The 11720-nt window shown below is 38.1% G+C and overlaps 1 protein-coding gene across 1 annotated transcript; it reads left to right on the top strand.

Annotated features, from left to right (window-relative positions):
• Positions 1-366: 366 nt before the first annotated feature.
• Positions 367-6861, top strand: LOC109204633 (stonustoxin subunit beta-like). The gene is made up of 5 exons (XM_019366170.1): positions 367-418; positions 825-998; positions 3808-3969; positions 6019-6065; positions 6202-6861. Exons 3-5 carry the CDS (start codon positions 3926-3928, stop codon positions 6744-6746), a joined length of 636 nt encoding a protein of 211 aa, XP_019221715.1. The 5' UTR covers positions 367-418; positions 825-998; positions 3808-3925; the 3' UTR covers positions 6747-6861.
• Positions 6862-11720: the final 4859 nt, after the last annotated feature.

Here is an 11720-nt window from a genome sequence, read left to right on the forward strand (position 1 = left end):
TTCCAAATGGACACTTGGACTTGTTCCTTCGTTTCCTCCTGGGTCTTTCACTTCAGACCAATCAGACTCTCCTACAAGGCTTGCTTACACAGACAGGAAGATGCTCAAAGACCAATAAGGAAACAGTTCAGTACATCAAGAAGATGATCAGTGAGAATCTGTCTGCAGAGAATAACATTAACCTTTTTCACTGTCTCAATGAACTGAATGATCATTCCCTTGTAAAGGAGATTCAAAAGTCCCTGAGATCAGGATATCTCTCTGCAGAAAAACTGTCTCCTGCTCACTGGTCAGCTCTGGTCTTCATCTTACTGTCATCAGAAAAAGATCTGGATGTGTTTGACTTGAAGAAATACTCAGCTTCAGAGGAGGCTCTTCTGAGACTGCTGCCAGTGGTCAAAGCTTCCAGCAAAGCTCTGTAAGTAAATATGGGCCTATCTCTGTCTGTTCAAAATGTTTTTTCTACTTACCTGAACAAAACAGAACAAAACAAAACACAGACTCTGCCTAGTGTGTTTGTGTCAGTGAGTACTACACAAGTATGACTAACTCTACCAGCTTCTCACTGGTTTAGATTTAATTATATACAACAAAACAAACAAACAAACAACCTTTATTTGTTATACAGAGTACAACATGTAGTGAAATACAGCTACGTAGGTATAGCTGTGTTTTTTATTGGGCAAATTTGAAGTGTTTTATATCTGACAAATTTCAGACCAATTTATTTTAGTTAACCATGAACTGTAGTGCATACTTTGTTTTTGTTTTCTAGATTCAACATTAAGTGATTTCATTTGATCACAGATATCATTGTTTTTCAGACTGAGTGGCTGTAACCTCTCAGAGAGAAGCTGTGAAGCTCTGTGCTCACTTCTCAGATCCTCATCCTTTAGTCTGAGAGAGCTCGACCTGAGTAACAACAACCTGGGGGATTCAGGAGTGAAGCTTTTGTCTGTTGGTTTCAGGAGTGTTTACTGTAAACTGGAAACTATCAGGTCAGATTTCAGACTTTTCCACTGATTACCACTGAAAATAAAAGCCACTAAAACCTGTATAGAATTCTCAAGTCACTTTTGAATCAAATTTGGTTAGATTGTTAGACTCTGAGTTACTGTCTTAAAGGGTTTTTTTATATTCAAATTCTTTTGTTTTTGAACTGATAAAAATTACTGATATGCATGATACTGGTTTGAACATACACCAGTTACCAGGCTATTTTAAATCCAGAGAATTACATGTCCGGATGTCTTTCTATTTTTACTCTTTTTAACTCTTTGCAATGAAGAGTCTGGAATTATATAATATATATTTTTAAAGGTTGGTTTTACAAAATGAGAGTTTTGGGAAAATAAGGTCACAGCAATTAAATTAAGTAAAATCAGCTTATCACAATAAAAATAAATACAATCTCACAAAGCAAAATTCCAAGAAAGGTGGCAAAAAGTGAGTGTATATGATTATCTTATCACTTTGTATTAGCTCTGGGAGACTGGTGACCTATCCAGGTGTACGCTCAATGTCAACTGTGACACAGTTCACCCTTTGCAACCCTAAATTAGATGGAGGTGATTTAACTTTTTTGTCAATGCCATGTGTCACCACAATTTACAGGAACTACCTAAACTTTACTTTCACACAGGCAGATTGTCTTCTTAATAGTACTGAAACCTCACAGATGGGTAACACAGGAGGATTAGACTGAGTTAAATACTGAGTGGAAGCCATATTATTACAAATCTAATGCTAACTCTGATTTGTTCCCTATAATTGCAGAGAGATCATATTTCTTCCATATTGACTTTTTATCATCAGCTTCCTTTTATATTCAAAGAAACAACCTCTTCTCATTTACAACAGAAAAAAAAGGCACGTCACCAATGTTCTAATTAAATAAATTTCTATTTGCTGCTGTTGACATGTAATTATCACCAGATGTCAGTAACAACTCATCCAATCCACATTGAAAGAAATCATCCATAGAGGGCCGTGAATTATGTGTGACAATAAGAAATGGCACAGGGAAAAAGTATTTAACACACGAAGCAATGGAGGTGTAAAAAGACTTGGAACATCATGGTAATTAGAAAGCAATTTTGCCACTCAGTGCAAATTAACATGACTTGTCTTAGTCCCAAATGATGGATTATAAAAATGTGTCAGATTACCAAGCTATCACACAAGAAATATCTAATTTTGTGTATCAGTAATGAGCTCTCTCAAAACCTTCGCAACATTATTGCTGCAAAGCATACTGATAGTATAGGCTACAGAAGAATTTCTAAACTACTGAAGGTTCCAGTGAGAAGTGTTGGAGCCTCAATCCAGAAGTAAAAAGAGCATCATTTCAACATAAACTGACAATGACCAGGTGCTCCCCACAAAACTTCAGACAGAAGAGTGAAAGGAATTATCAGAAGAGTTTATCCAAAATCCAACAACCACTTGTGAAGAGCTACAGAAAGACCTGGAAACAGCAGGTATAATTGTTTCAAAGAAAACTATGAGTAATGCACTCAACCACCATGGCCTGTATGCACACTGACCACTCAAGATTCTGTTGCTGAAGAAACAGCATGATTCAAAGTTTGATAAAAAATATTTAGACAAGCCTTTGAAATACTACAAGAATATAGTCTGTTCAGATTGGATCAAAATTAAAATGCCATGTTTTGATGCCATAATTTACACCATGTTTGGAGGTCAAAGTGAACTGCATATCACACCAAAAACACCAACAGTGAGCTTTGGATGTGGGAACATAGTGTATCACTATTTTTCAGCACAGGGCACTTGCACCCTTAATATAATTAAAGGAAGGACTGGAAAAATGAAACAGGACATTCTTGATGAAAATCAGCTGTCATCTGCCAGAATGATGAAGATGAAATGAGGGTGGATGTTTCAGCAAGACAATTATCCCAAACAGCCAAGGAAACTTTCAACTGGTTTCAAAGAAAGTAAAGCTGCTATAATGGCCCAGCCAACCACCTACCCCGAATCCAACTGAAAATCTATGAAGAACTAAAGCTTAGAGTTTGTAGAATGGAGCCTTCAGGATTTGAAGACTATTTTTGATGAAAGATGGGCCAAAATCACGCCTGAGCGATGCATGTGACTAATTTCTCCATACAGGAGGCATCTTGAAGATGTCGCCACCAAAAAAGGCTTTTAGACCGAAGATCAAATAAATTATAGTAAGTATGTTCAACACTAGAAACATTTTCCCTGTGTCACTTCTAATTATTACACAAAACTTAATTTAAAGACGTTTATGCTTTGATTTCTTTGCACATGTGCGTTGGATGGGTTGTTACGCATATCTGGTGAGAATTTCATGTCAATAACACCTTTAGAAATATATTTACTAAGAAAATACATTATGTGTTCAATAATTATTTCACCCTCTGCATGTAGTCTTAAATAATCAATCAACATGGAACACTTGACACTAAGACTGCAGACTTACTTATGGCTTATAGAGTTTGTGCAACTAGGTCTCTCTTCTATGGAACCAGCTCCAAATTTGGGTTCAGAAAAAAAGACATCCTTTATACTTATAGCTTAGAGTTAGGACTGGATCAGGTGACTCTGAACCACATTTTAGTCATGCTGGAATAACTCCTTACACAATTTAACAACTTGAGACAGCTGTTGTTGTCTGTTGCATGTGGTCACTATAAATAAAAATACATTGATTTAATAGATGGACATGAATATGGATATGATTAAAAACAACTAAAAAAAAACCCACAAGTTTTTAAAATAAAGTGTTCACAGCTGGACTGTTATTTTGTGTGTTTGCAGTCTTTCAGGCTGTCTGATCACAGAGGAAGGCTGTGCTTCTATAGCTTCAGCTCTGAGCTCCAACCTCTCAAATCTGAAACTGCTGGACCTGAGCTACAATCATCCTGGAGACTCTGGAATGAAGCTGCTAAAGGATCTAAACTTGAGAGAGGACACTCTCAGGTATGGAAATAATATCTGATAGAGGAGAAAGGACATTTTCTGTGGCCTTCTTTGTTTCATGTAGATGTGACATGAGCAAAACACATTGAGAAAAATCTTTCCTTATTTTACAAAATAAACATGAGTCTAGTTGAACAATAACAAGAGGTATTTATGTAGATGGTCACCATTTATTCAACATTTGGATAGATCTGTGTATGTTTACCTATTTTGTCATTTTCAGTAATTTTGTCGTTTGGGGGTTTGTTTGTTTGTTTGTTTGTTTTTTTACAGGGACAGGTTTAGGGCATGTTTATCCTAGCTTAACAGAAAGACTGTAAGCAGGAAAAACTTTCAGCCTATATCATTAGTAAATGTTTATAATCAAAACTGTGGAAGTACCTGACAACCACAGGAAAATGTTCACTGTATATTTTAAAGCATCCAAGCTCTCAGAATTTAAAAAAAAAAAGGTTTTTATTCATAGCACTTTTTATAAACAAGAGTCAGTGTTTTTCTAAATTAGTGCACAACATAGAATAATGGTATTTAAAACAACACAAAAATAAATTAAATAAACTCCAGAATTGAACAAAACTGGAATTTTAAGTACTCAAAGTCCTCTATACAACATGCCACGTGCACCTGTTCACACAAGCACTGTCTTCTGTCTGTTAAGTGCTTATTGACTACACACATTAATCCTGGATGGACGCATCAGAAAACAACTTGGGGTTAATATCTCACCGAAGGATATCTGGCATACAGAATAGGGGAAACCAGGGATCGAACCACCAACCTTCTGATCAATCCTGTTAACAAAGAGAAACTACCCCAATCACAATCATAACCTACTTGGGGAAGATAATAACTAACCTATAATTAACATATACAGGTACTCTTTAGACTGCCACACACTGCTTCTTTTTGTCTCTTTTAGGTAACATTAAAAATATTTTAATCCAGGCAGGAAATGAAAATATTTTTAAAGAGAGCAAAAGCTTCTGAACTAATATTTCACTGCAGTCAAAACAGCGTATTTTGGATAGTTTTTTTAATACACAGATCAGGCGTAATGTTATGACCACTAACAGGTAAAGTGAAAATCACTAACGTGTTAGTTTGTGGCATACAATAGGGAGCAAGTGAATAACTTGTCCTCAACATTGAGTAAGAAACAGGAAAAATGGGCAAATGTAACAATTTGAGTGAGTTTGACAACGACCAAATTGTGATGTCCGACGACTGGATCAGGGCATCTCCAAAACTGGAGCTGTTATTATCGGTTCCCAGTCTGCAGTGGTCAGTATCTATCAAAAGTGGTCCAGGGAACAGTGGTGGACCAGGGACAGGGTCATGAGCGACCAAGGTTCACTGATGCACATGTGGAGCAAAGGTTCTAACCTGTGGTCCCATTCAACGGACAAGCCACTGTAGCTTGAACTGCAAAAAACCTGAAATCTGGTATATAGGACCATATATGGTTAGATTTGGTTCTTATGTGTCAGAATACACAGTGCATCACAACTTCTGCTGTTTTGGCAAGGGGGACCAACACAATTAGGCAGCAGGTCTTAATGTCCTGCCTGATTGGTATATATCAGGTAGGATATACGGTAAGAGAAACTAAGACCTGATTTCAAAATTGAAAGGACCTTCTGGTGATTTCCACATCCATCCACTCCCTTCCACTTATCCTTTACAGGGCCAGTTTTGTCCTGCCCAGTCCCCGAGACCCATAGACCCATTATTTACCTTTTTCTATTTTTACATTTCTAATATTTCTTTAATTCACTTTTCACTCTGAAAAGCACAAGAGACTCTCTGTCCCTTATGCTGCTGTAACAAGTTATCTTTCGCCAGTGTGGGATTAAATAAATTCTCTGTCTATGCGACTGTTTATCCAGGATCAGTTGAAATCATCAGAAATTTCCTCCATGTATGGATTAAAGTGTATGTGTCCAAATATTCCTTTATCAGTGTCTAACAGTATGTGTATGCGAGTGATGTAATGTCCATGTGTGCATGCTGAAAGAGACTGTGCTGGTCTGACCCCCCTCCTCCTTTCAGGGTGGAGCCTGCTGGAGTCCGATGGTTGACACCAGGTCTGAGGAAGTGTAAGTGTGTTTTTAATGTGATTCATGAAAACAAAGCAGCACACATTCAACCATCTTCAAACTGTCACATCATTTACTCACATCTCAGATGATGGATCAATAACTGCAGCTGGATTGTGTTTGTTCTCTCCATCAGATTCCTGTCAACTCACAATCGACACAAACACAGTACACACAAACCTCAAACTGTCTGACGGCAACAGGAAAGTGACACATGTGGAGGAGGTTCAGTCATATCCTGATCATCCAGACAGATTTGACAATGGGTATCCTCAGCTGCTGTGTGGAGATTGTCTGACTGGTCGCTGTTACTGGGAGGTCGAGTGGAGAGGGGAGGTTTATATATCAGTGAGTTACGGAACAATCAGAAGGAAAGGAGACAGTGAAGACTGCGAAAACAGTAAACATTGTGTGTTTGGAAGGAATGATGAGTCCTGGAGTCTGTTCTGCTCTGATGTTAAGGGTTACTCTGTCTTACACAGTAACAGACAAACATATCCCTCCTCCTCTGTCTCTAACAGAGTAGCAGTGTATGTGGACTATCCTGCTGGCACTCTGTCCTTCTACAGAGTCTCCTCTGACACTCTGATCCACCTCCACACCTTCAACAACACATTCACTGAACCTCTTTATCCTGCATTTACAGTCTGGTTTCCTGGTTCCTCAGTGCGTCTGTGCTGAGTTGAGTGTAAAGAGTTTCCTCCTGTTAGAGAAGGACTGACTGTTGAACAGATAGTTCAGTCTGTTTCTATCACTCAGAAACACGTTTTCAGATTCATGTTGCTGTAATTGTTGATATGCTTTATATATTCTGAGGTAAGTTGATCTATAGTGTTACATCATATTCTATAAGGATGTTATGTGTTTGTATACTTTCTGCCCAGTTTGACCCATTTAGCAGAAGTCAGCCTGTTTAAAGCTCTGATATCTATTCTGTATGACTTAAAGCAGTTATGACATGGTCTGATTTTCTCACCCAATAAAGGAATATTTCATATATCAGTCTACTCTTCATTCTATCAGAAACAGTTATCACAGCTCGTATATTTTCTTGTTACACATATATGTAAGCATTGAGCCAAATTTAGTAATGCCAACAAATTAAACTAACAATATTTGTCTCTTATATATAATACATATATATACACTGTCAAAGATACTTGTCTTTGAGTGAAGATTTAAGGTGATAGGAAATATAAATAACTGCAACTTGAATCTTTACTGAAGCTCAGTATATCACAGTGAGTTCAAACTCCCTGCTGTAATAACTAATAATGATTAATATAACTATAATATTGGCCATATTATATTTACATTACCACAGTGAGATGATTTTAGTCTCATGAACAACATTAGCTAATTGTTATTTACTAACTAATCTTAAAATGACTGTTCAGTACAGAAATAAAGCCCAACAATCATGTTTTACAGTCCTGTGGTCTCAGCCTCAGATACTCAACAAATCACACAAAGCTCATGTAGAAACAAATGAACAAAAGATTTTCTCCTTCATTTCTGTCACATAAAGCTGTATGAAACGTTTCCAGCTGTTAGTATCATGGTTGCTAGGCAACCTGGGCAGGGCTACGGAGGCTAGACCGTCCCATTTCACAAGCCTATCCTCGCACTTCCGGCCTTAGCATTCTTTGAGTACGCGTCCCTTGAGGACCGTTGAGGCTGCGTACTTTAAGGCTGCAGACCCTGAATTGGGATACAGCCACTGATTCTCTATATCGGATCGGTCCATCCCTACTTATAGTTTAAGCAGAACTGGACATTATTTGAGATAAAAAAAAAACAGCTTACAAACAGAGTAATCAGTAACAGGGCAGAGTCTGATTACAGGGACATTACAGTGAGACTCCCCTGTTTGATCAGCAGAGACCGTCTCTCTCTACTACGAGTATGTTTGACTTTAACTGTCACACAACATGATTCAGCTTCTTTAACCTCCTAGGACCTAACCCTAACCCTATTCAGCGCAGGAAGGGAGGGGGTGAGTAGCTCAAATGTGCTGTTAGCATGTTAGCAGAGCGATGCTACTGTGAACCGAGGAGCTATTGTCTTGATGTGAGCTTCTACTCAGGGTTTTTTCTTCCAGCTCAGAGCAGAAATGTTTTTGTTAAGATACTGGATGTTGTGTTTTTCTCCACAATTTTAATTATAAGCTAGATATATTGCTGCTAACAGCAACAGGGATGAGTCAGTGAGTCAGTTGGGCTTGTGAATCATGATTCATGAGTCAGTAAAGTGATTCTCGAGTATTGAACGATTCGTTCATGATTCGCGCATCACTAGAAGGTAATATTAAATAAATTCTAACGACAGCTTATCAAGGTTAAACGTGCTGCTGTTGTTCAGCCGCTGGTTTCCTCTTTCTGGTGCAAAGTGGGCCAAAAACAAAGAAGAGAGACGGACTCACGACAGAAAAGCCGATCAGCTGATCATTAATCAGTTTCACGATTGAAGTAGCAGCAGGAGATGGAGGGAGAGAAGAGGCACTCGCTCCATATATCGGTTGTTAAGCTTAACGTGGGTATGCTTTACAAACATTCAGAATAGAGCTGGGCGATAAAACGATAACGATATGTATCGCGAAATAACTTTTTCTCGATAGAAAAATTAAACTATTGCAATAGGCCTCATCTCTCTTGTCCTCTTAAAAAAAAAAAAGAACAGCCAATCCAAATTAAGTAGCGCAGAGCCGAACCAATTACAGCCGCAGCGTCACGTCATGTGACTTGTTACGTACAGCACAAGCGCCAAGGCGCACATGTGTATTTGTTTTTGCAGCCGTGCAGCCCGGGTAATGAAGGAAATGAGTTTGCCGACTAGAGAAAAATCAACCGAGAGCGTGACCGAAGGTTACCGAAGAAAAAACAGATGATGGTTCCAATTCCGGAGAGCTTGTCGAACGGAAGGGCCACAGAAGTTCCGTAGTGTGAAGGTATTTCGGCTATTTCAAGTCTGACAAAAAACAGAGTAGCGCGCACTGTAAATTGTGCCGAAAGCAAGTCTGGAAATACAATAAAGCGGTGCATGCTCAATCTCTGACTGAAAGCGCTAATTCGTCATTCGGCTTTTGTCAGACTAAAGTAACTATTAAAACTGTTTGAAAAGCTAAGCTATACAACAAGGAGAGATTGAGAATTTCCTTTTAGTTTTCAGTTTATTTGATATTGACAAAAGTTAGTCAATTTTGTCTGTTCTTCTGTAAAACGACCTAAGATTTATTTTTAGAATTAATATTTTGTTTCTAAGTGGAATTGACAATTTAGTGGTCTGTTTTGTTTGTTCTATTTTGAAACTTAAACGCTTTAGCGGCTGCCCTTTGTGTAGTTTGCAATATTTGCCTTTATTTATCTGAAACTGAAGTCTCATGTTCCTTAAGTACATCTGCCCTGTTGAACTTATTATGGGAAATAAATATTTAAATCAAAACAAGCTGCTAATTATTTCACATTTTACTTGTGAGCAACGGCACATTTAAATCTTACAAATATAGTTATTTGGCTTATATCGTGATATATATCGTTATCGCCTGAAATGAAAAAAACATATCGTGATATGAAAAAATCTTATATCGCCCAGCTCTAATTCAGAGATGAACTTACACACTTGCTTTACTTCTCTCTGGGATAACTTCCTCGGAGATGAAATGCTGGTTTGCTAGCGAGGCTACAAATACACACAGCCGCTCTATCACGTGAGCACACTGCTCCGACGTGCTACGGTTATGAGCCGAGTTACGCCATGTCGCAAGTTTTGTGAGGTGCTTTTTTGATATTTAATGGATCGGATTACAGTTTTTATTTCTCTCCGATATCCGATCCAGTAATTTACGTCAGTATCGGACCGATACCGATACGTAATATCGGATCGGTCCATCTCTAGTTGAGACCAGGTCTGAGGAAGTCTAAGTGTGTTTTTAATGTGATTCATGAAAACAAAGCAGTGCACATTCAACCATCTTCAAACTGTCACATCACTCATTCACATCTCTGATGTCAGGAGTCATCATCAAAGTGTCAATCAATGAACAGATGATGGATCAATAACTGCAGCTGGATTGTGTTTGTTCTCTCCATCAGATTCCTGTCAACTCACAATCGACACAAACACATTGAACACAAAACTCAAACTGTCTGACAACAACAGGAAGGTGACACATGTGGAAGAGGTTCAGTCATATCCTGATCATTCAGACAGATTTGATGGTGATCGTCAGCTTCTATGTAAAGATGGTCTCACCAGTTGCTGTTATTGGGAGGTTGAGTGGAAAGGAGAGGTTCATATATCGGTGAGTTACAGAATAATTTCAAAAAAAGGAGACAGTAATGCGTTTGTCTTTGGAAGGAATAATCAGTCCTGGTGTCTGTTCTGCTCTGATGTTAAGGGTTACTCTGTCTTACACAGTAACACAGAAACATATCTGCAATCCTCCTCTTCTGTCTCTAACAGAGTAGCAGTGTATGTGGACTGTCCTGCTGGCACTCTGTCCTTCTACAGAGTCTCCTCTGACACTCTGATCCACCTCCACACCTTCAACACCACATTCACTGAACCTCTTTATCCTGCATTTACAGTCTGGTCTCCTGATTCCTTAGTGACTCTGTGCTGAGTTGAGTGTAATGAGTGTCCTCCTGTTAGAGAAACACTTTGACTGTTGAAGAGATAGTTCAGTCTTTACATGTCTGTCTCTTTCACTCAGAAACACATTTCCACATCCATGGATTCAATCAGCTTTAAATGTTTTGAATGATTCCTCTTAAACTTCTTCTTCTTCTGTCCAGGATCCAAATGTTGTTTTTCTGTCTTTTTCCACTCAAATCTTGACAGTGAATATCAGTATGTCAAGTTTCTCTGAGGCTCAGTTCAACTGAGATGATTCACTGAATCACTGAGCTTCAATGACCCAGTAAGGTTCCACTGCCCTGCTTTAACTTTACTGCAGGGCGATCTTCTGTAATTAAGTAGTAAGTTAAAACTCAAATATTGGCATGCACACAATGGTTTCTTTTAGCAGAGAATCTGCACAGTATTTAAAATAAAAGTGTAAAACTGATATAAAGAGTATTTACCAAATGTGATTTTTTTGTGTTCCTGGACTCCAGTTTTCTAGTTTCTGTTCAGTGTCCAAGAGAACTCAATCTGACTAAACAGCACTTTACAGTGAGACTCTCCTGTTTAATCAGCAAACGTCTCTATCTAATATCTTAATGTGTGAAGGAGTCTAAGTTGATTTGTTTACCTTTGCCGGAAAAAACAAACAAACAAAAAAACTACAGTTCTGGTGTTCATGAATACCTTCGTTAAGTATACTGCATTTATTTTCTGTGATATATAACTGATTTGATGGATAACTGTGATGTTAAATATTTAGATACTGTTAACTTTGGCAAAAATATCACATACCTGTAAGTGGAAGGAATGAACTCCTTTCAGTGTGTTTATGCAACATTTGGTCTTTATTTATTTCAAGCCACTGAAATTTGTGAAAACAGTAAATAAAACTCTGAGAGACATTTTAAATCTTTGATTTGCATTTCTACCATTGTTAAAGAAACTATACTCTTCTGTTCCCATCTTATTTCAAAGCATTACTTGTGTTGATATGAAAAACTACATGATGTCAGTGCAGCCAGATGGGCTACT

The sequence above is a fragment of the Oreochromis niloticus genome, linkage group LG23, assembly GCF_001858045.2.
Source record: "Oreochromis niloticus isolate F11D_XX linkage group LG23, O_niloticus_UMD_NMBU, whole genome shotgun sequence".
NCBI classification, from domain to species: Eukaryota; Metazoa; Chordata; class Actinopteri; order Cichliformes; family Cichlidae; genus Oreochromis; species Oreochromis niloticus.